The sequence below is a fragment of the Dermochelys coriacea genome, chromosome 10 (genome assembly GCF_009764565.3).
Source record: "Dermochelys coriacea isolate rDerCor1 chromosome 10, rDerCor1.pri.v4, whole genome shotgun sequence".
Taxonomy (NCBI): Eukaryota; Metazoa; Chordata; order Testudines; family Dermochelyidae; genus Dermochelys; species Dermochelys coriacea.
This window is the reverse complement of record NC_050077.1, coordinates 51,686,775-51,712,639: the sequence shown is the minus strand read 5'-3', so window position 1 is coordinate 51,712,639 and position 25,865 is coordinate 51,686,775. Positions and strand designations below refer to the sequence as shown.

Below are 25,865 nucleotides of genomic sequence, written 5' to 3'. Positions count from 1 at the left end.
TAAAATCTTGGAAAATACCATTTCTGCTTTCCTCTGAGTGCTGTCATGTCCATCCAGCACAGGAAGCCTCAGTCCAAAAAGCTAAGCATTCTACGCTTCCACCTTTTCTATTATCAAACATATTTTATATAACATCACATTTAAATGTATCACATATGCTGCATTATAGAATATATGCTATAATTATTTATTTTAACTAGATCAATGTTTTTTTACCTTTAAATCAAAATGAGCAATTTTCTTGGCATGGAGGTAGTTAACACCATCTAAAATCTCCTTAATGAATCTGGTTGCTTCCTCCTCACTCAGAGACTCTTTCTGTGCCAGAAAGTCAAAAAGTTCTCCTCCAGACACTCTGCAAGACATACAGGGAAGTCTTGGGTTAGCTACAGCAGGGTAAGGCACACAAACATCAATATAGTTAAAATGGCAAACAAACAAAATGCCACTCAGAACAAGCCCACTCTGAAGTGTGAGCCAGGAGATGAGAGTTCTAGTCCCAGTTCCGCCACAAACTTCCTCTGGGATACTGAAGGAAGTCACAACCTCTTTATGTCCCAGCTTCTCCTACTGTAAACTGGGGATAATAATCCCTATCTTCCAGGTGCTGCGAGGCTTAATTCATTAACATTTGTAAAGCACTTTGAGTCTCACCTAAAGAGTCCTATAAAAATGCACAGCATTATTAATATATAAACACATATATATGTGTACATACATACACAATAGCACTGTTAACAAGTGACTTTTTTACTGTCCATTTTAATAGGGATCGAGGAAATAGAACAAACTGTAATATTGTTGTCTTGATGAAAAACCATTTTCCTTATCTTTTACCATCAGTAGTATGATGCAATGAGATATGCCAACAGAATCTGCTTCCTATCCCAGGACATAGATAAAGGACCTATTAGTGCTCTTATGAGAATGCTTGTTTGACATGTAACTGACAGAGAAACCTTTATTTTGTGCCAGATTTTAAATAAGCAAATTAACTAAGCCTGGAAGATAATTTAAGCTGTTTCCCCCAAACAAGGAAATGTGAAAATAATAATCTAGTTACAATTATGACCTTTCAGACCAATAGTAAAAAAATATTTACCCCGACAAGAATTCTGCGGCCATTTTTGTTTTCTTATATTATAAGCCTCGGGACTGTTTTCTATATTGCAACATGGCAGAAGATCAACATAATGACTTAGCCAACATCTCTAGTGCTATTATTTTAAAGGTCTGATATTTATACTATGATATTCCTCTTTCAGCTCATCACTTGTAGGACACAGCACAAAGACTGAGTGCCTTTGGGCCTGCCTGATCCTGACAATACTCACTCAAGGCCTCCTACTGAGGACTCAGCACTGAGCAAAGATTTCAGGATCCAGCAGTTACTATGGAAAATAAGCCACTGGCATCACTGATCAAACAACATATCACTAAAAGAACCAAGGGCTGAAGGCTTCAGATGCTTGAAGCTAAATAGTGCTGGAGCAGCAGCACAGAAGTAGCTTGATTGCAGTATGATTTTTATAGCTGTTCCTGCCTATTGCTGATTTGTTTAGCAGCAGGGTCATATGCAATCACCTGTCTGAGCTCAGGTTTCAGCGTAGCAGCCGTGTTAGTCTGTATCTGCAAAAAGAAAAGGAGTACTTGTGGCACCTTAGAGACTAACAAATTTATTTGAGCATAAGCTTATTCTACCCTCTTCCAAATGAGCAAGTGATCTTCTGGGCACAGCTATAAAAGCTGCCCCAGAAAGTCAAGTGCAAACAAGAACTCGATGAAAGCACTGTTAAAATACACAACAGAGAACTGGACATGAGCTCATTTCTTAGCCTGTGCGGTTGCTGTGGGCAATGAATTGTACTCAGCTTTTCCAAAGCCAATGACCAGAGCCGTCCCTGGGGTACAGCAAATCGGGGTGACTGCCTCGGGCCCCATGCTTTGGGGGGCCCTGTGGGCGGGGAGGTGAGGTGGGAGGCGGGTAGGCCAGTGGGGTGAGGAGGCGAGCGGGGAGGTGAGTGACAGGTGGGGGGGGCGAGGAGGAGCCCCCCCACCAGAGCCTCCCCCTCCCCACAGTGCTTCCTGCCTGCCAGTGGGCCCCATCAATCAGCGCCTCCCGCTTCCTCCCAGCACCTACCACAGATCAGATGTTTTGCAGCATCAGGAGGCGCTGGGAGTGAGGGAGGAGGAGTGAGGGCACAGCACGCTTGGGGGAAGGGGCAGAACTGGGCAGGGAAGAGGCGGGGTGGGGGCAGGACGAGAAGAGGCAGGGCAGGGATGGGGTGATGCCTGGGCAGAATTGGGAAGGGCGGAGCCACCACCCGGCAGATAGGCGCCGAGTTTCTAATGTCCCTGGCGCCTGGAATAGATCTGCAGAGGTGGTGGGAGGAAAAAGCAATGTCACATATTTTCTTGGAGCAATTTGTTTGTTTACCAAGTGTACACAAGTCCCATTTCCTTGAACAGAGACAACCCGCACACAGGCAATGCCCTGTGGCAGGCACCACTGCCCGGTCACCAGGAAGTAGCTGTTTTGGGCCTCTGTCGTGAACTCTCCTGGAATTTTACAGTCTGAACACACATTCTTCCTATGGGCTTTTCTTCCATGAAACCCGCTAGCCCACTCACCAAGGACGACTTGGCCTGGAAAAGTGAGCGCGGGCATCAGTCCACCTCTGGTGCAGCTGCTTTGCAACAGGGTGCCCTCACCTCTTGTGAGTGCCCCCTTGGCCGAGTGCATGCCTGCACTCTCTCTCTCCCTCTCCGACTGTCCCTCCTCTGGGACGGAGCAGCGCCCCAGGGCTCCCTTTCTGGAAACAATGTCTTCACCCTCTTGGGGCTTCCTGGCTCCAGTCCTCCAGCGGGGCCACTATAGTTCAGTCCCCCCCCCGGGGTGTCTCACTGTTCAGGCCACTTCCCCCAGTGGCTAATGGGGGTTGGGGGGGAACCCTGGTCCACCCACTTCTCTGGGTCCCAATCCAGGACCCTGTAGATAGCAGCTGTCTGCTGTGTCCCTTTATCTAAGTCGCGCTGCTGCTCTAGTTCCCTGGGCCACTTCCCCGTGGCCCTGTGGCCTCTTCACCTTTACCTCAGGGCCTTGTCCTGATGGAGTCCCTGCAACCATCTCAGGGCTCCTTCTCGCTCTCCCTGGCTTCTGGCAGGACCACCTCACGGCACAGCCACACTAGGAAGCTTGGAGGACCCTCTCCACTGCCCTCTTTTGGAGGCAGGGTGTGGCTGGGCCACGAGGCCTCCAGCAGTGAGCCTCAGAGGGTCTGGTATACCCCATCACAATAATACAAAGGGATCTCAGAAAAGGGTTGACTGCCTACACAGGATACTTTATTCCACATGATCTCCTTACTAGCTCTCATTGCACCCATCCTGAATGTTTATGCATCAGTGACTTAGAACACGCGCGGCATTAGCACCGTCTGCACTAACAGGAATGTCAGTAATATCACGATCCATTAGCAGAATCTTGGTTGACACTGAAGAAACTGCCAAGCTTTTGAGAATGGGAACTGTAGATGTATGTTGAAATAATTCCTCTTTTCTGGATTTTCCTTTTTCATTCTAATTTACACTGAGCTTGGTTCAGACTGTGACTTCAGGGAATTAGACTGTGGAGAGGAAATTTCTGAGATAGAGCATACAAAGGCAAAACAAACATTTAACGGAAGATTTGTGAGATAGTGAAAACTAAAACCCCTCACAGAGCTAGTTCAACACAAAAAACCACCACAGGAATATAGCATCCTCTAAGAAGCAAAGAGTACTTTATAAACAGTAATGATTTAATCTCCAACACCCTGGTACGGTAGGAAAGAATTGTCCCCACATTACAGAGAGTTTAAGTAACTTGTCCAAGGTGATATAGTAAGTCAGTTGCACAAGTGTCACTAGAATCCAAGTCCCCGGACTAACAGATCTGTGTTTTAACCATTCCGTCCATGTTTCTCTAAGGAAAGAACTATACCTTGAACCCAAAGATTACCTGAAAGGGGAAACTACCTTTGTTAGTTCAGTAAGAGATATATCACCTAACCTGGAGCTCAAAGAGACACAATGGCAGAAGAACCTACTCCTTCCCAGCTGCACCTGATTTTCCAAACATTTCTGAAAACAATGCCTTTAGACAGCCACAGGTGAACCCACAGCAAAATGCTCTCAACGCTCTTACTCTTTTGTACCACAACGCACAGATACACATTACAACATTTGTAAAAGCGGCAAAAAGTTCTGTGTCACCTTATAGACTAACAGATGGATTGGAGCATAAGCTTTCATGGGTGAATACCCACTTCGTTGGATGCATGTAGTGGAAATTTCCAGAGGCAGGTATAAATATGCAAGCAAGAATCAGGCTAGGGATAACAAGGTTAGTTCAATCAGGGAAGATGAGGCCCTCTGCTAGCAGTTGAGGTGTGAACACCAAGGGAGGAGAAACTGCTTTTGTAATCTCTGTTTAATCCTGAGCTGATGGTGTCAAATTTGCAAATGACTGAAGCTCAGCAGTTTCGCTTTGAAGTCTGGTCCTGAAATTTTTTTGCTGCAGGATGGCTACCTTTAAATCTGCTATTGTGTGTCCAGGAAGGGTGAAGTGTTCTCCTACAGGTTTTTGTATATTGCCATTCCTAATATCTGATTTGTGTCCATTTATTCTTTTATGTAGGGACTGTCCAGTTTGGCCGATGGACATAGCAGAGGAGCATTGCTGGCACATGATGGCGTAGGTTACATTGGTAGATGTGCAGGTGAATGAACGGGTGATGGTGTGGCTGATCTGGTTAGGTCCTGTGATGGTGTGGCTGGTGTAGATATGTGGGCAGAGTTGGCATCGAGGTTTGTTGCATGGATTGGTTCCTGAGTTAGAGTTACTATGGTGGAGTGTGTAGTTGCTGGTGAGAATCACAGGACCTAACCATCACCGGTTCATTCACCTGCACGTCCACCAATGTAACCTATGCCGTCATGTGCCAGCAATGCACCTCTGCTAGTCCCTGATTGAACTAACCTCATTATTCCTAGCCTGATTCTTGCTTGCATATTTATATCTGCCTCTGGAAAGCTTATGCTCCAATATGTCTGTTAGTCTATAAAGTGCCATAGGACTCTGCTGCTTTTACAGATCCAGACTAACATGACTACCCCTCTGATACATTACAACATTTGGATATCTGGTATGATTGTATTTTTTAAACTGGTGCTACACACAGCAGACTGTGTTCCCTGTCTGCCCTTAGAACCCTAGCCAAGAAGAACATCCCCAGTCTTTCCCTCCACACAGCTTCTTCACTTCCACGTTTAGCAGCTGGCACCTTATCCTTGTTGTGAAGGATGAGGCTATTCCAGCAAAAGCTAGTAAGAATGGAGTGATGCTATCCACTTAGCCCTTGGAAACAGCTGATCATTTTGTTGTATGTACACAGACTTCAACACCCACCCCAAACACAGATTGTTGTTTCAGGGCTGAAAGCTGGCAGGACCCGAGAGGCCAAGAATGGAGGAAACGGAACAAAGAGCTGCAGCCCCAGGGTGACCTCCAGGTGCAAGGGCAAGTTGTGGAACTGCTGAGCTGCACGTAAAAAGGATCAGCTGCCGACTTAGCAGTGTTCTTCCTGTCCCCTTGTCTTCGATGGAACATATTCTGCAGAGAAGGAACGGCAGCAGTCACATTGGCTATAGGAGGGGGCCATGGCCACAGCTGAGCCAGCAAGTTTTGGTTGGGGATAGGTTCACCTCTCTCCCCAGGGTACTGGAGATCCTCCTGTAAATACACTGTCAATAAATCAAACGAGGTGATGGGGTGGGGTGGGATGGGGTGGAGTACGAGGGAGATCAAGGGGAGCTACTGAGACTGGCTGGGGACAGCCAGCTTCAGACTGGGAATGGGCATCCAGGCAGTTCCTCCTGCCATTCCTATAGCAGTTCCTCAGCAGCTGGTGCCTTGTGGACCCCTCCTTACTGCCCTGTACACTGAAGCCCCTTGCCCATGTGCCAGTGCACTGTCCCTCACCCTGTCCCAATGGTCTCTCCAGCCCCTTCTCTGCGTCCCGCTCTCCCCTCCAGCCACAGTGCATACATGTGGGGCGGAAACATAGCCGGGTCCTGCTCTTCCCTCCATGAGATATTGCGTGGATGGAAAATATTGTGGCGGCAGAAACATAAATCAGATCCACCCCCAACATTTTTATGGGAGGGGAGGAGAAGATAGTCCCCTCCCCCAACCTTTGTCTCCCCCGCCAGCCCTGCAATCAAGGATAATGGAGTCAGCCTTTGAAGCCAAAGACCCACAGTCCCGGCCCTGAAAAGCTTATAATCTAGGTAAATTTGGGTCATTGTGTCTCAGTAACAATAAAACTGAAAATAAAGAAGACAAATTACAGTATTTTCCAAATACTCAATAACTACTCTTAAAGTGGAAAAGGTGTTTGATGCCCCCAACAATGTGTTATTTCAGTTTATTTCAGAGGCTGATCGGTAGGTGGGGGAATGGCCAACTTTGATCGTTTCTAAATTTTGTTGCAATCAATCACGCAGCTCAGAGATGGGAACGATACTAACTTGTCCCCTTGTGCACAGCTGCTCTCTACTGCCATGGACTCTGAGACACAGGAAACCTCTCTCTCCCTCCATGACTCCTCCAGGATTTCAATCCAGGACCTTGCACAGCCCATGAAATTCACCCCAGGGCAAAGGGCCGGAGCAATGAGCCTTAAGTAGTGTTCTTTGTGCTAGCCCTCTGCACGTGGTGAATTTCACCCAGCCAGCTATTGAGCCTCTATCTGTTAAAAGAGCTACTTCCACTCATATCATCCTTATGGATCTGGCGTGCATGCACATTCAGTTCTTCCACTCTCTGCTTTCCCCTGCTTATCATTTATCAGCTTCCCTAGATCAGGAGCATGGCCAGACACTCATTACAGTTCCCCATTTCCCTGTGGGATAAGGTCTCTGCTTCCTCAAAGTGGCACCTTTTAGAATAGATTTAAGGGGCTGGCTTTTGACATACTCCCTTGTTGCTCTATTGAACTCTGATGATTCTGAGGGCTTGTCTATACACGCACACCAGCTCTGAAATAACTACATCTGTTTTACCAACTTGAGTTACACTGAAATAAGAGGGGCCACTCACAGACTTGCACCCAAATAACTAAAGGTCTGAACTCAAACTGATTTAGTTGTTGTGTCTCCAGTTTGTGTGTAGACAAGCCCAGATGCTTTGAGCATCTCCCATCCCTGTTGTAAAAAAAAAACAGAACTATTTTGGGAGTGGGGATTTCTTTTGGCTCAGTAATTGACAACAAACAGTTGCAAAATTTTCTTGAAAATGAGATTGAAACCAGCAAATTGATGGCAAATCTCTTAAATTTGGGGAGAAACAGACATGTTGTGTTGTGCTCAGCTCAAACAAAGGCAGTACAGCACGGACTTGGTGTTTCTATGGATCTTTAAGCTGTGATGACTGGCTTGTTCTGAGTCAATGTCATACCATTTACAGCATGTCAGAGTGGCTGATGAATAGTACTGAGATGGAACAAAAAGAAAGGGAGTACGTGTGGCACCTTAGAGACTAACAAATTTATTAGAGCATAAGCTTTCGTGAGCTACAGCTCACTTCATCGGATGCATTTGGTGGAAAAAACAGAGGAGAGATTTATATACACACACACAGAGAACATGAAACAATGGGTTTATCATACACACTGTAAGGAGAGTGATCACTTAAGATAAGCTATCACCAACAGCAGGGGGGGGAAGGAGGAAAACCTTTCATGGTGACAAGCAGGTAGGCTAATTCCAGCAGTTAACAAGAATATCAGAGGAACAGTGGGGGGTGGGGTGGGAGGGAGAAATACCATGGGGAAATAGTTTTACTTTGTGTAAGGACTCATCCATTCCCAGTCTCTATTCAAGCCTAAGTTAATTGTATCCAGTTTGCAAATTAATTCCAATTCAGCAGTCTCTCGTTGGAGTCTGTTTTTGAAGCTTTTTTGTTGAAGTATAGCCACTCTTAGGTCTGTGATCGAGTGACCAGAGAGATTGAAGTGTTCTCCAACTGGTTTTTGAATGTTATAATTCTTGACGTCTGATTTGTGTCCATTCATTCTTTTACGTAGAGACTGTCCAGTTTGGCCAATGTACATGGCAGAGGGGGCATTGCTGGCACATGATGGCATATATCACATTGGTAGATGCGCAGGTGAACGAGCCTCTGATAGTGTGGCTGATGTGATTAGGCCCTATGATGGTATCCCCTGAATAGATATGTGGACAGAGTTGGCAACGGGCTTTGTTGCAAGGATAGGTTCCTGGGTTAGTGGTTCTGTTGTGTGGTGTGTGGTTGCTGGTGAGTATTTGCTTCAGATTGGGGGGCTGTCTGTAAGCAAGGACTGGTCTGTCTCCCAAGATCTGAGAGAGCGATGGCTCGTCCTTCAGGATAGGTTGTAGATCCTTGATGATGCGTTGTAGGGGTTTTAGTTGGGGGCTGAAGGTGATGGCTAGTGGCGTTCTGTTGTTTTCTTTGTTGGGCCTGTCCTGTAGTAGGTGACTTCTGGGTACTCTTCTGGCTCTGTCAATCTGTTTCTTCACTTCAGCAGGTGGGTATTGTAGTTGTAGGAATGCATGATAGAGATCTTGTAGGTGTTTGTCTCTGTCTGAGGGGTTGGAGCAAATGCGGTTATATCGTAGCGCTTGGCTGTAGACAATGGATCGAGTGGTATGATCTGGATGAAAGCTAGAGGCATGTAGGTAGGAATAGCGGTCAGTAGGTTTCCGATATAGGGTGGTGTTTATGTGACCATCGCTTATTAGCACCGTAGTGTCCAGGAAGTGGATCTCTTGTGTGGACTGGTCCAGGCTGAGGTTGATGGTGGGATGGAAATTGTTGAAATCATGGTGGAATTCCTCAAGAGCTTCTTTTCCATGGGTCCAGATGATGAAGATGTCATCAATGTAGCGCAAGTAGAGTAGGGGCATTAGGGAACGAGAGCTGAGGAAGCGTTGTTCTAAGTCAGCCATAAAAATGTTGGCATACTGTGGGGCCATGCGGGTACCCATCGCAGTGCCGCTGATTTGAAGGTATACATTGTCACCAAATGTGAAATAGTTATGGGTCAGGACAAAGTCACAAAGTTCTGCCACCAGGTTAGCCGTGACAGTATCGGGGATACTGTTCCTGACGGCTTGTAGTCCATCTTTGTGTGGAATGTTGGTGTAGAGGGCTTCTACATCCATAGTGGCTAGGATGGTGTTTTTAGGAAGATCACCAATGGACTGTAGTTTCCTCAGGAAATCGGTGGTGTCTCGAAGATAGCTGGGAGTGCTGGTAACGAAGGGCCTGAGGAGGGAGTCTACATAGCCAGACAATCCTGCTGTCAGGGTGCCAATGCCTGAGATGATGGGGCGTCCAGGATTTCCAGGTTTATGGATCTTGGGTAGCAGATAGAATACCCCAGGTCCTGGCTCCAAGAGTGTGTCTGTGCGGATTTGTTCTTGTGCTTTTTCAGGGAGTTTCTTGAGCAAATGCTGTAGTTTCTTTTGGTAACTCTCAGTGGGATCAGAGGGTAATGGCTTGTAGAAAGTGGTGTTGGAGAGCTGCCTAGTAGCCTCTTGTTCATACTCTGACCTATTCATGATGACGACAGCACCTCCTTTGTCAGCCTTTTTGATTATGATGTCAGAGTTGTTTCTGAGGCTGTGGATGGCACTGTGTTCTGCATGGCTGAGGTTATGGGGTAAGCGATGCTGCTTTTCCACAATTTCAGCTCGTGCACGTCGGCGGAAGCAGTCTATGTAGAAATCCAGGCTGCTGTTTCGACCTTCAGGAGGAGTCCACCTAGAATCCTTCTTTTTGTAGTGTTGGCAGGAAGGTCTCTGTGGGTTAATATGTTGGTCAGAGGTGTGTTGGAAATATTCCTTGAGTCTGAGACGTCGAAAATAGGATTCTAGGTCACCACAGAACTGTATCATGTTCGTGGGGGTGGAGGGGCAAAAGGAGAGGCCCCGAGATAGGACAGATTCTTCCGCTGGGCTAAGAGTATAGTTGGATAGATTAACAATATTGCTGGGTGGGTTACGGGAACCATTGTTGTGGCCCCTTGTGGCATATAGTAGTTTAGATAGCTTAGTGTCCTTTTTCTTTTGTAGAGAATCAAAGTGTGTTTTGTAAATGGCTTGTCTAGTTTTTGTAAAGTCCAGCCACGAGGATCCTTCCCCCCCCCTGCTGTTGGTGATGGCTTATCTTAAGTGATCACTCTCCTTACAGTGTGTATGATAAACCCATTGTTTCATGTTCTCTGTGTGTGTGTATATAAATCTCTCCTCTGTTTTTTCCACCAAATGCATCCGATGAAGTGAGCTGTAGCTCACGAAAGCTTATGCTCTAATAAATTTGTTAGTCTCTAAGGTGCCACACGTACTCCTTTTCTTTTTGCGAATACAGACTAACACGGCTGCTACTCTGAAACCTGAGATGGAACAGACACTCTTGGAAGCCACTAAAATCAGCAGCATGTGACCACTTAATGCTGCTAGTTATCAGCTTCAGCCTGTGGAGAATTTCACACCATTATGCGGTGAGCTGTTTGCACAGTCACAGGATGTATCTGAAAAAGGTCGCAGTGACACATTTAGGGGATGCAAAAAGAAAAGGAGTACTGGTGGCACCTTAGAGACTAACAAATTTATTAGAGCATAAGCTTTCGTGAGGATGATTTTCAATAGTACCCAAGACTTACGTACATTTGGTCAGTCAAATTGCTTGATCAGCTACTTATTTTAATACCCTCCCCCAGCTTTGTGCAGTGGGACTATCCTGGACAACATTGTTGCTGCTGTATGGACGTAGCTGTATTGTGTGTCTATCTGTCAATGCTTCCTCAATAGTACTGCAAGAACAGTACTGTGCTCAGCTGGGATGTCATCGGCAGGCCTCCTATCAAACCTCGGCCTCTGCCTGCCTTCACAGCAAGCTGCAGGTTTCAGAGTAGCAGCCGTGTTAATCGGTATTTGCAAAAAGAAAAGGAGTACTTGTGGCACCTTAGAGACTAACAAATTTATTTGAGCATAAGCTTTCGTGAGCTATAGCTCACTTCATCGGATGCATTCATCGAAATGCATCGGATGAAGTGAGCTGTAGCAAGCTGCAGTGACACAGGAAGAGAGAGTTCCTGCTGCTTAGGTCATTTTGCATTACGTGTTACATTGCCCAGACTGGGATGGAGGGGTGGACATGCTGTACCAAGTAGTGAATGCCCAAGTCCTCCCCATTGCTACAAAAACTGAGCTCCCATGGTGTGGCTGTGGAAGGACATGTCTCCTCTACATGGTCTTCTACATGGTCTTCCTCATGGTCTTCCTTTGATGGGAATCAAAGATACTTAATTAGTCTATACAAGAAGGCCTACAGATATAATTCAAGGACTGCGTTAAGACCATGCCTGGTAAACCAGAGAAGCATGGGACCAGAAATTAATGGATCAAAATTGGTGTGTCAGAAGCTAGGCCTTACTGATGAATAAAACAACGAGAGGATGGGCTATCCTGCCCATCATTCCCTTTTGGGATCCTCAGAAAGATATTTTGGAGGGAAAAGTTGGCTACATGACACTGGCTGACTGAAAGAAGGAGAAGGAATGAGCATCACTATCATAGCTGCCATCCCCACCATTTCCTGGGATCCTGGACCTTTGTTCTAATCTTGAGAGATGTTCTGACCACACCAGGCCAGAGAGAGGGAGCCAGATGAGCACTGCTCTGGCTAATTCCTGAACACCAGCTGGGACTGACTCTATGACAACAATGAAAAATAGAAGAACCACTGCAGCAATTTCAGAGACCAACTTAACTGACTTGGGCTTGTGGGGCTCATGCTACAGAGCTAAAATATTAGTGTGAATGTTTGGGCTTGGACTACAGCCCAGGCTCTGAGATCCACCCCCTCACTGGTTTTAAAGCCCAGGCTCCAGAACTTCTACACTGCTATTTTTAGCCTTGTAGCACAAACCTTGAGAGCCTGAGTCAGTTGACCTGGGCTTTGAGACTCACTGCTATGGACTCATAAACTTTAAGGTCAGAAAGGAGCACTGTGATCATCTAGCCTGACCTCCTGCATATTGCAGGCCACAGACTTCACCCACCCACTCCTGTAATAGACCCCTAACCTCTGTCTGAGTTACTTAAGTCCTCAAATCAAGATCTGCCTTTTACACTAGTTTAAACCTGCAAGTGCAGAGGAAGGTGAACCCTCCCCCCGCACCAGGGTCTCTGCCAAACCAGCCCCAGGGCAAAATTCCTTACTGACCCCAAATACGGTGATCAGTTAGACCCTGAGTATTAGACAGGACACACCAGCCAGACACCCGGGAAAGAATTCTCTGTAGTAACTCAGAACCCTCCCCATCTAGTATCCCGTCTCCAGTCATGGGAGATTTTTGCTACAGACAGTAGCCAATGGGCTATTTTTGCAATACCCTTTTGTTCCCCATCCCTGGCTTTCCCTTCCAATGGGTTCTTTACCTTCCCCAATTTATTTCTTCTCTTTCCTATCCTTCTCCTTCTTCCTTTGCCTATTACGAGTCTAGCTTAGCTGGCCAAGACTGCAAATTTTGCAACATTATTGCAAGCCTGTGACCAAAAATACAGCTAAAACCAATGCCCTAAACAGTCCGATACCGGTACAAGTTTGCCAGGTCTCGAAGTGCATAATAAGACCGGGTGCTGTGTCTGTCTTTCTCCACCAGCAAACTTGCAAGTGAAAGTTAACATCAGAGACTGAAGCTGCATTTTCTGTCTAGGCTGTTCTTTCTTCTCCCCTTTCATGTGTGTTTGCCTTGTTTTGCCTTCTAGGAGACTGGACTAGACTTTAACAGCAGCAGCAACAGTTCCAGCCCATTTCAATTACCTTCTTTTTTCCTCACAAAAGGACAGTTACCACCGTCTTTAACACCATTGTCAGACAAGGGTTTTCCCCCTCTAAAGACTCTCTACAGCTAACGGAAAAAGGAACATGGGATGGTGTTAAATGAAATAGTTCTTTAACGCTTTACATTTCAAATGCTTTTTCTTTCTGTTTTTCTTTCTTTTCTATATCTTTAATAAAAGGTTAAAGAGGATTTGTAATAATGTTTTTGCCATGGTGCTAAGCAGGCTGAGGTCTCTGTGTATCAAACCCTGAACCTTGTTTAAAACTGTTTAATATTGGACAATACCAGGATCATGTAAACATTTTTGACTATTTGAGCCCTTTATTCCATCTAAATTAATACATCAGATCCTTGCTTTATCCCAGTCCATTGGGTTCCTTATAACCTTTGAGATTATTTGTTTATTAGACACTTCTGCTTTAAGAAATCTTTGAAAGAGTCATCTAATTAAAAAAAGCCAGATAAGACAAGTGACACAGTGCTACCCGGGGTACTACAACAGGCTCAACCTTATCAAACCAGTCAGCAATGGGCTACAAACACAGTACCTACCAAGTGTGTACTGCTGACAGGGCTGGGATTATATTACTACTGTGTAAAACCTCAATAAGGGATGGGCTAACAGGTTGGAGAACATTACAAACTGGTCCAAACTTCTGCCTGTCTCCCTAACAATTCTGACAGGTTTGGAACATGTGCCTTACTCCATGCTTCAACTCCCACCATACCCACAATTAACTTCCTCCCTCCTTCCCCGCCCCCAACTCTCCAACCAAGGGAGAAGCAGACACATTTGTCTATAATCAGATTCCCATCACCGGCTCACCCATTCTCAACTCTACGAATGAAAAGAGTGAAGGCAGAGCTGGTGCTAGGGAGGCGAGAACGGTGCCAGACAATGGTTAGTGCCCCATAGTCGTCAGAGCTCTAGGGCTCGAGGCATCAGCTGAAAACTAAAGTTTTCTTTTGTAAAGCCTCAAGAGGATGCAGAGCATTTGAGGGGTGGATGAACACTGGATGTTTCTTGGGATGGGCAGAGCAGGAGAGGTACTGAAGAAACTGGACCCTGTTAGAGATACTTGCACTTCCTCTAAATGTATGTGTAAGACCAGCAGTGAGCAAACATTAGGTAATCTCTGTGTTCACAAACCAACAGGACTCCCTTATTCAGCAGCAGTGACCCGAGAGGACTAGCAGGCACATGTGTCTCTAGAGCGTGTGCTGATATATTCAGGGGAGGCCGTTTACTGGTGACCTCGTTCTATTTTCCTGCCTAGGTCTGCTGTTGGGTTCTCTAGCCCTATAGCCCAGCAGTTCCATTTTAAGAACATTCCTGTGCTCAGGAGGCCTCCACAGACTCTTTCCTGTTCCCATTTGCCTCATCCTATAGCGGAGGATAGGAAATCACTCTACTCACAGCTCGAGGATAAGGACCATATCTGTCCTGTTCTCATAGACATCGTGCAGCTTGATGATGTTGGCATGCAGGATCTGCTGCAGAATGTTCACCTCCCGCTCAATTTCCTCACGTCTCACCCCCCGGCGGCTGGCCCGGCTCTGACGCTTCTTAATGAATTTGGCAGCATATTCCACTCCAGTGCTTTTCTCTCTGCATTTCTTCACTATTGCAAACTGGCCACTGTAAGGACAAAGTTATAACAGCAATTACACTAAAAGCTTTCACAAATCCCATGGGCAATACCATGAAGCTTCCAGAATTAGCTTGCATAGACAGGGTCTGAACCTGCAAATTCTTTGGTGTATAACCCTTATTCTTACTGCTACAGTAACAATTTTCAGGATTGGGTATATAAATTGCATGCTCTGCATTCACCATACTTTAATGCAGTGCTTTAGACCATGCAAAACAAAGTAACCTGTCTGAATGGAAGGGAGGATCCTAGATACAGTCATCAAAGAAATTTTTTAAATCATCAAGGTCTGAGAGCTCAAGTCATCAAAAACCAGAAAATTTAAAGTGAGTCCAAACTGCCCTACATTTGCTAAGTGAAGTTCAGGAACTAAAGTACACAGAATACAGAATACCGTCTGATGCTCTGGAGGGGTAGATAATACCTACTACACACATTTGAGTCAGACCTGTAGGGGGTAATTTTCAGAAGGCTCAAAGAGTACACCAGCCTTTGTAATTGGAGAGTTAGAGACAAGTGCCCAGTTTGCATGTACAAGTGCAAGTTTGTGTGTGGAAGATGCTGGTCCACACACATTATTGCACTCAGCTTGAAAATCTGGCTCTCAATGTTATTTGAAACTATGCAAGTTTCTTAATGTCAGTTTAAACTAAGAAGAAAGTTTCCCTAATACTTAGCAGGACAATGGTCTAATTCACTGCATCAAACTTTTAAACGGCAGGCAATTGTTTGCAGTTGCAAGCAGACTTTTCCTGACAACAGCTGCTAGATGTAGAGGTCATCATTCCAGTCCCAAATTCAATATTATCTCCCATCCCATAAAAAAGGAAACACTTGGAGATCAGATCACTAATACAGAATATAATGTCCTACATGTTTCAGTCTCATTGACGTGATGGGAGCCTTGTGAAATGAGACATTTCCTTTAACAGGAAAGTGCAGGGGAACTCCTCGTTTTAACCTGCATGAGGTCATTAACACCGACTCTGTTCCTCAGTTAGCTCCCGCAAGACGCATTGTTAGACCACAGAGCTGCCACTTTCGGTGCACAGTTGCATAGTTGTTCCATTTTGTTTCTCTTTATGAGAGGTTCTCATAACTGGACAAAGTGAAAGATCATGTCCAAGGCAGGAATATTGCACAAGATGGAGGGGTTATTCATGTGACTCTCTGACCAGTTCAGTTCTAACAACTTATTCTGGACAAAGAAATCAGTGGTGTGTGAGTATGTGTGTGTGTGTGTGTGTGTATATATGTTTATCCATGCAAAAAACATACTAAGTTTACAAAGCAGGATAGGAAGGTAAGGGGATAGCCTTGGTCTATGCTGTTAGTCTGTACAGGACATGTATATGAGCCACTGATGTTTACTCAAATTTTTTTAATAGAGAAACATAGAAGGCGGATGGTCTTGTGGTTAAACCAATGGAGGGACTCCGGAGAGCCAAGTTCAATTCTCGGCTATACCACAGATTTCCTGTATAACCCTGGTCAAATCACTTAATCTTTCTATGCCTCAGTTTCCCCATCAATAAATGGGAATTACACTTATTTTCTCCTACTTGTCTTCTCTATTTAGATTTTATGCATTTAGTGCAGGAACTCTCTCAATATGTGTTTTTACAGTGCTTCACACAAAGGGGTCTTGACTTCATTTGGGTGCTACCAAAATATAATTATTATTCATAATCTATATACGTTTCCAAGAGTGTCACTCCAAAGCCTAGAATGCCTGTTGAATCAGTGTGAAGCAATGGAAACAGCTACAAGGATGGCTGAAAGCTTTTTGTTTAGAATATCACCAGAGTCAATCGTCATTGGGACTCACAGACTGTTACTATCCAATTTTTAATTTCTCAGCAGTTTTTGGCTTTTTTTACATTTTACAAATTACACCCATACAGGACCATGGGCTTTCACCTAGCAACAATAATAAATGGCATTTGGCAAGCTAGCAAGATTCCTCTTAAAATCAGCTGCCTTTAACTACTAACACGGCTTGTGTATGATGTAGCAGACTGTCACTTCAACTGGATCTGAAAAACAGACTAAAAATGTGCTGTGACAAAAATGGGTTGCTTTTAACTAAGGATAACATAGTGGATTTAAATGGAAACACTTATTACTTATTATTATTTGGCTTGATGGAAATTTGCACTATTCATAGTAAGCAGAGAAAGTAGCAAGCACATGTGTATGAGCATATGTTAACCTTGTGGACAAAACAATGGTTGGTAGGTAGATCCATGAAAAATATTAACAACAACAACATCATCTGAAACCAAGTGAACCTTGCCCAACTTTAGGTTTCATTACAAACTTCAAATTCAGACAGGTTCATCAAAAGCGTCCCTGAAGTTCACAAGCCTGGCCAGATTTAAGGTTCCACACAAAATTTGTGCAAAATTGTTTAGTTTGGAAAAAAATCTCTCACATTTCAAGTCTTTCACTCAGATTTTGTGCAACCTAAACTCAAAGCTGAACTTGGGGCAGGAGGGGGGAAGAAAGAGCAGGATAAAGCCAGATAAAATGCTGGCACAAACCTTTGCCTACCAAAAGGACGAGGATTCACACAGCTCTTCTAGCCAGTACCAGTACCTCTGTTTAAATTATAGTGCTGAATAGGTATCATTTCACCAGATTCAGATATACCTCCATATTAGGCTGCAGGGAATTCAGCCTCAATTAGAAAGAAGTGGTCAATCTACTACACTCATAGTGAGTTTAATTCGTTTAGTGGCATCACTTAGTTCAGCAGAGAGTTAAGTTTTCTCTACTGGTGAAAATGCTGATCTTTTATACAAATCGACAACACCTAAGCAAAGTTCTTTTATAACTATTAAATAGGCCATCTCAGGGTCTTCTCCAAGGTGATGGTGCTTTCAGGACTATTTATTGATCTTTTCATTATCAGCAACACATTGCTGTTACGTGGAGACCTGGTGAGACAATGCAATCATGTGGAAAGTACAGGATGAAATTCACTTCCCAGTATTAGCAGCTACCTTTTGTTACATAATTGCATCCCCACTGGAATTCACAAAATATTGACACTGATTTATGGCTGGGGGAAAGATAGAATGAATGTTTAGAAAACGTGCTGGGATAGTGACAAATGAACCTCATTATAGGGATACAAAAAATTAAGCCACCTGAGGCTTGGATCTGTGGTTACCGTCAAAGGCTTGGTGTTCCATCCAAGCATAAGAGACATAAAAAATGGTGACTTGTATAGAGAGCAGAGGGGGTTGGAACATTTTTGGCAAAACTAAGTTTGAAAATCTTGAAAGTTCCTGTCAAACAGAATTGTCATCCTCAGGTCCAGTCAGCTCTAATAGTGTGCGCAGGGGGAACCTGATCCCGCATTAATGAGAGCACTTCTATGAAGACAAAATAATTACTCATGCTTAATAGACTACAGAGGAGTTCAGAGCTATTGTCTCATTAATAAGAGGAGGATCAAGCTTAAACCTGTATCTCTTCAGAAACTCCCACTCTCTGCTCGTGCCCTGCCCCATTTTCATACTGTGTACTTGCAAGAGAAGGGATGCAAGATTTCGTACTGCACAGAATAAAAGACAATGCCCAGCACTTCACTTCACTTCTACCCATGAGCAGCATCCACTCCCCCTTGTGCTGGCACACTATAACTTTGAGCAACCCACTGAGCACAAATGGGTAGGATCCTGGCCCAAGTGTATTTGTTCAATATCAGGTATATCCTCATTCAGGGCACTATATCCCAAACTTGCAGGTAGTTCCATAGTTTCTACTATGAGCTTATAGACTGCGCTCTATGCAAGGATCTCCTGATAACAATCACAAACATACTCATTAAATGCAAACACCTAAGATTACAGGCTTTCACTTACATTGGAGAAGCTATGAGCGGCAGTGATTTTCAACATTATTATATCCTTCACTGGCTTGTATGCAAGTGCAGTTGGGAATATAAATTATGCAGCACACACTGCAATTGTATTCACTACCTGATAATGACACACTCTAAGAACCTTATATAATTAACAAAGAAACAGCTATTTGGAGTCAGTCTTAAACCTACAAAAGGCAAGGAAACCAAGAGTTAAAACCGTCCCTTGACCCTAGCTTGCCCTGGAATGCCTCGGTAGTATGAGGTAAAATCTCACTCACTAATTTCAGATTCTTATAAAAACACATTGATATATTTATGAACCTTAGAGCCATTCCAAACATTTCCGGTGTGGGCTAGAAGATTTATTTATTTAGAAGATTTTTAGTGCATTAGACCTGATGTATGATTAGACTAATCTATAACCACCTGCTTAAAAAATTTTGACAACAGACTACTAGTGTTAAAGTTCTCCCTTTTCTAATTTATCATTATGCAAAATCCTTACAACAGAACTTCATAGAGAATGAGATTCCTGCTATAGAATACCATAGGTTACTTTAAAAATTATATTACAAGATTTGATCCCCCAATAAACCCTGTAAGTTGTCTTGAGTGATTTCTATAGAACCTGATAGTTTTAATTCCTATTAAATCCTCCAGGAATCATTTACCAGAGTATTCTTTTCCAGGCAGGACTGTTTGATCATGTGTTTCTAAAGGAATTTGGAAGTAGCACTAGTTTTGTTTACTTCCTTGTCTTCATGGCTGTGTCATCAATTTTATTAGTACAATTCTGGGAAGAGAAATCACTATGTAACCACCGATTCAGGGTTGTACGCACCACACACTGTTGTATGTATCCTAAATAAAACAGTGGTGTTGGGTAGCTTGGGGTTTTATTTTTTAAAAAAAAATCTTTCAAGTTATCAGTTGCATAGCACAAAAATTGTTTTCCAATAGGTATTTATAATCCAGGAGGGTGCTATTACCAAAAAAATTAAAATTATGGCTTCCTGAGAAATGGACTTTATTGAGTATAGGGATAGTCCAAGGGCTTGAGACAGTTGAAAAGAGGATGAAAATAATGAAAAGAGGGCATAAAGGAGCCAAATACACCATTGGTTAGCCAGAGATGTTCAGAAAAAGTTGATGTAATAGCACTGACATTATGAATAGTCCATATATATACACTGACCCTGGAAACCTTTTCAGGTTTTTTCTCACATTAACATCAAGTGTTAATCCCCTTACCCACTCCCTGCTTCTTGCTATATGGTGCAAATTTATTCACTTTATATATACTTGTTGCCAAGATCCCATGTGTCTTCATTACAGTATCAGCGGACAATCAAAGCATTATTGGACCATTCTTGAAGATGAATGGCCCAAAATAGCAGCTAGTGTTTAATGATTTTCTGCACCATCAGTTCATTCGTTTATAAGGAATGGATATTCTTCATTATATTAAGGCAAGAGCTAAGAGTTGGAGGGAGGATGGGAGAAGACGAGAGACCAAAAATCTCAGTCAATGGTTATAAAAGGCAGCCTGTTGCTCTCCTTACACACTGACAGAACCTGTGTCTCAGTTACCCAAAGTGCATATTTCTTGCAAAACCCCATAAAATTATCTTTTATGACGTCAAAGGGATTTCCTCTCACCATATAGCAGTTGACACTCACTGCCAGGAATGTGCTCTAGTTTCCTTGTTAACGATCATAAAAAATGACAGCATTCAGTCAGAAAACCCCACCAATACTACAGTATTTCCTTGTGACCCTGACCTAAATAACTGCCCCTCCTCCCATGCACCATGTAAGAAACAGTTGCCTTCCCCAAAGAGCTTGTAATATAGACAAGACAAGGGATAGGAGAAAGGAAATATGACCTACATATCTGGAATTGAAGCACAGTGAGATTAAGCCATTTACTTACATTAACACCAAATATTTAGCAAACCTGAGAAATGAATCCAGATCTCCCAAGTTCTAGCCAAGAGCTTTAACACAAGCCCACACTTCCTAGTGCATCAGTGAAATAAGGATGACTGAAGTCCTAAATCACAAAATGAACAGCACACACGCAACATAATCCCAGAGACAGACATTTGCTAATGTTTTTTTAAACTAGTGAAGTTTGTTGCATTCCTCAAATATTTGGATGGCAGTACTACTGTTCTCTTTCCCCACCACAGTCCTGGGGCAGCCTGCACCCCAAACCCCTCATTCCTGGCCTCACCCCAGAGCCTGCACACCCAGCCGGAGCCCTCACCCCCCTCCAAACACCCCAACCCTTTGCCCCAGCCCTGAACCCCCTCCCACACTCCAAACCCCTCAGCCCCACCCCCACCACACATCACCTCCACATAATAAAATTCATTTTGCACATGGATGTAAAAAATTAGAGGGAACATTGAGAACATTGACAGTGCTTAATGTATTTAGATTCCATTTTAGAAGCAAAATTTAGATGAGTACAAAATGCAGTTTATTTTATCATTCTATAGTTTATGGGCAACAAAAAGACCAGAATGATTGACACTACCAGTTTGGTTTGCTCTTTTTTAATGGTTATTTTTAATTTTGGTCTCAGAGGGGTAATCTTAAACTGAGTGGAGTGAACGAAATGCTTTGTGGCATCCCAAGAAGGCAGACAGCAATGCTAACAACAGTAACATCACCATGAAACATTAGAATAAAAATAACCTTTCTAATAAGATGTAAATATACATATGGGATGGCATTCCCCGCCCCCCCCCCTTCTTCTATTCCAGGAATACTGCTTCCTAGAGTGGCCATCCTGAAATGCTGCAAAATGCATGAATAATATTGAAAAAACACAGTGAGCTACTGTGTCCCAGCCAGACCCTCTTTCCCTGTTTGTGGGATGGGGCTGTCAGGCAGCTGACTCCTCTTGTGATTTGAGAAGAGCAGAAAACTTTTTTAGTTCAAGTATCACAAACATACATTTGGAAGTGATTAAGTTACAGTTTTTATATTTTGTTTTTTAAAAATGCTACAATTTGGAATATCTGTAAGATAGTCAGGAATCCACTGACAGAGGCTTCTAGACAGTAGTATACCAGTGAAAGATGTGATATGAAGCCAAAAGAAAACACCTCTGTCATATATTACAGTTTGACTGTAGTCAGAAAATGAGAGATTGTGCAGTTAAGGCAATGGGCTGGGACTCAGGAGAAGAAGGATAGTCCAGTGGTTAAAGTGCTAGTCAGAGACTTGGGTTCAAGCCTCTGCTCCCGCACAAACTTCCTGTGTGATCTTGGGCAAGTCACAGCATCTGTGTGTCAGCTCCCCATCTGTAAAATGCAACTACTACTAAATTCAAACTAAATGATAACATAATTATCATAGATTATAACAAAGGGGCCTGGATTTCAGTTTGGGCCCCCAGGCACTACTGTCATACTAATAATAATTGTAATCACTCTCATTTTTATTTTCTCTCAATACCTTTCTATTCACATATGTCCAGCCCAGTCTAAAAGTCACTAAGCTGAGTTCTCGCATCATCCGCCGTGCAAACTCAATCTTGGACACAAGCATTGAGCTGGGCTTCCTTCTACTTTCACTTCTGGAGTCAGAACATGGCTGACAATTCTGTTGTTGTATGAGGCAGACCAAAACTCAGTTCGCTTTTTTATTCAGAGATGTTAACAGCAAGTAAGCTCAGCAGAGGGTCTGTAAAGAAATGCTAATAGTAATTTAGTTCAGCAGAGGGTCTGTAAAGCCAGCAGATATAGCTCAGGACATACGTAGGGAGCACAAAAAATATGTTGAGCAAAGCACAATTTTCCAGTAATTTTTCTGACCCTTCTTCCTCTGAATGGCACTACAGGGTAACCCTACTGGGCCTTTTAGTGACAACAGGTGCAGAAAGTTGAACGTCCCAGTTTTCCTTGACACGCCTGAACAGGCTGTTCTTTCCTTTCCACTTGAGGACAAACAGAGAGCGTCAGACTAAGGGACAGAGGTATGATAAGCAGCAATGCGTAGTTGCAAGTAATTTTGGCATTTTACCTCTGCCTGATGCAGCGAAATGACACATGGTAAAGTTCAATAAACTGTGGTAGAGACAGAAAAACGTGCCTTTTTAGGGAAGCAAAGATGACCTTCCCCCACTTCCTTTATTGTGTGTGTTTTGTTTAGTCTGTTTAGCAAGGTTACACTTAACTTCCTACTATGGTCCAGTTCCTGCTCAGATGTGCACTTCACTAAAGATAGAAGCTGAGTTAAAGCAATTATGCTTGGTATGCCAGCCAGCTGGCTTTAACACAGTTCAGTCACATTCTGGGCCAAGGGACTTCAAGTGAACTTCAAACATCAGAAGAATAAAAAACTTAAACTGCAGATTTAAATGCAACAGAAAGCTTCGGGGGGGGAGGGGGGATACCACAAATATATATGTCTTTTTCTTTGCAATTTCTTTACACATTTATTCTCCAAGAGAATATCCCCAAAAGATAAAGCCGCCAAATCAATAACATTGAATGGGAACGCTTGACCAAAGATCATCTGTAACCAATGAAATGTCTCTAATCCATATTATGGATCTCTGTGAAAATGCAAGGACAAACCCATTAAAATCAAATCACCTGTGCCAGAACACATAGTTATCTTTACATAGGTTGTACTGTACTGTTAAACACGTGCTACATTTCACCCCAGCAGTGGCTGCATATCTGCAGTGGCCAAAGGAATTACACAGTGATATAGTGTATGCAGTTTTTAAAATGTAATCTGAGATCTATGCGGATGGAGAGGAATTATATAAATATGAATAAGATATTTAATCTTTTAGAGAGAAAATACTTACGATTTTTTTACTTTAATAACTTAACCTCTAGGACAGGGGTGGGCAAACTTTTTGGCCGAAGGGCCACATCGGGGTTGCAAAACGGTATGGAGGGCAGACTAGGGAAGGCTTTGCCTCCGCAAACAGCCTGGCCCCCACCCCCTATCCACTCCCTCTCACTTCCTACCCCCTTACTGCCCCCCTCAGAACACTCAACCCATCCAACCCGCCCTGCTCCTTGTCCCCTGACCGCCTCCTCCCAGACCCCCTGGGACCCCACCCGCTACTTAACCCTCGCTGTTCCCTGTCCCCTTACTGCCCTGACCCTAGCCACACACCGGCCCCCGACCGCCCCCTCCTGGGACCCCCATCCCTAACTGCCCCCCCCAGGACTCCACCCCCATCCAACCTTCCCTGCTCCCTGTCCCCCCCACTTCCCGGGACCCCCCAACCCCCTGGGACCCCATCCCCATCCAACCCTCCCTGTCTCCTGACCATCCCCGTCCCCAGGCCTCCGCCCCATCCAACCGCCCCCCTGTCCCCTGGGACCTCCTGCCCCTTATCCAACCCTCCCTCCCCCCGCCCCCTTACCATGCCACTCAGAGTGGCAAGACAGGCTTATTGGAAAGGCTGGGAGGTAGGTGAGCACAAGCCACGCTGCTCGCATGGCAACATCACTACAGGGGAGGGGGGACAGTGCGGGAGGGGCCAGGGGCGAGCCTCCCCGGCTGGGAGCTCAGGGGACGGGCAGGACGATCCCACGGGCCGGATGTGGCCTGCAAGCCATAGTTTGCCCACCTCTGCTCTAGGACAAAGAAACTTCAGAAACTATCTATTAGGCCAGTGTTTTACATATTTGTCCCTTTAGGGGAAATTTTAAATTTTTTTCTATTAGAATATTGAATACATTTTTAAAAGACAACCACTAGAAGCCTGAAGAATGGAAAGTATGTACGGACGTCCAACTGTCAGTTAGATAACAGTACCATAAGATCAATGTACATGTTTATTTCCAAGAATCATCTTGATTGTTGGCAGGGCATCCATATGGCCCTGGAAAGCAGGATGCTCTGATATTTTAATACTGTGCATATTCCCAAGAATGTGTCAGGCAGAAGAGGTCATTGATGCAATTCACACTCATGCTTTATCCAATGCCTGTGACAGGGCTAATTTTAGGGTTGCCAGACTTTTCAGGATTTGCCAGTTGTTGGCTCTCTTACTATTTAATGGAATAAAAATAATGTTTGGTCTCTTGACAAGCCTGATTTATAGAAATTTTAAAAAATAATCCCATCCCATGCTATATATCCTCTGAGCTAGGCAATACTATTTTTTAATCTGAAGATAAGCATATCCATCTATGCTTACTGACAACAACCAATTCGTTCATTTTATACTGTACATTATGCGGAAGATTTTCAAAGTCAGTGGCAATCAGGTAATGAATACCTAATAATATCTAGTATCATGTAATGTTGAGAAGAATCCCATCATGGCTATGCAGCATTGCTTATAGTTGAAGGGTCACATTGCATAGTACCTAGTGAATTATATATAATGACTTCTAGTTATATATTTTGTGTTAGAATAATCTGGAGATCTATCAATAGCATGGTATCCATTCTAGTAAATATAAAATGCTTCACTATGAATGTTTAACATTTTCCTGTGAATTTAAAAAAAAACAGATAACTTAAGTGAATTTAATGCTAGCGAATGATGCCAGAATGACCTAAAAGTAGGACTCATCTGTGTGACTTGAAAAGATCACCACTAGAGGGGAGAGGGTAGCTCAATCTTTATGGCCCATTCACTCCTTGCCAAGCTCAAATAAGGGACAATTAATATCAATTATGGTGGTAGTTTTGATGCTACAGACTTCAGATATGCACTTTTTGTTACTACTGACTCAGGCTCGATTTGAACCAGTGACTTGGAGTTGAGAAATTTCTATATCCTATTACCATTTCTTCAATGTATCAGTCTCCATCTCTTTGTTTCTCCTTTACTTTTTTAGGAGGTGGGAAGGTTTACATAGTTTTATACCTCAGTAATTACTATAGTTGCCTGGCTTTCAAAGGTAAGCCCTTTGTTCAAAGCCTTTTTTTAAAAAACCACAGGAACTCTAACACTGCTGTCCTCTCACAGTTAAATAATCTTTCTGGTGCTCTTAATGGAATTTGTATTATTACTCTACTGCTGGTCAGAAATTGTCCTCTCTTTCTCTGTATTGCCTGAAAGTTGCCTAACCAATTTTGCTGGTAATTTTAAGTGGCATGTATTTCACAGGAGAGAGGCAGCCGCACGTTTTGATAATTCCGCATACTAGCTTTTTTTTCAGTTTTTGTTTTCCTATGACGTGTGGCTCAGACATAAATCATGCATGGTTCACAAGCTACATATGTAAAAGGCTGTTCCTGGAGGATCTCTGTGGTCACACTTACTACTTTCTGAAAACAGAATGCCACAGTATTTTTAACATGTTTCACGTTTAGTGATCACAGACAGCAAACTATATAGTGAGGTCCAGCGGTCCATTTCAGGCTAAGCTACTTAGATTGCAAGTTCTTTGGGGGAGGGACAGTCTTTCTCCA

At 43.7% G+C, this 25,865-nt stretch overlaps 1 protein-coding gene across 3 annotated transcripts in view; it reads right to left on the bottom strand.

The window, feature by feature from the left end:
* The window catches only part of DAPK2 (death associated protein kinase 2), an 89,740-nt gene that overhangs the window by 33,332 nt on the left and 30,543 nt on the right, over positions 1-25,865 (bottom strand). For all 3 annotated transcript variants that reach the window (XM_038420541.2, XM_038420539.2, XM_043493288.1), the window contains exons 3-4: positions 14,350-14,571; positions 217-355 (exon numbers count right to left, since the gene is read on the bottom strand). In XM_038420541.2, coding sequence (XP_038276469.1) covers positions 217-355; positions 14,350-14,571 — 361 coding nt within the window. The remainder of the gene's footprint in view (positions 1-216; positions 356-14,349; positions 14,572-25,865) is intronic.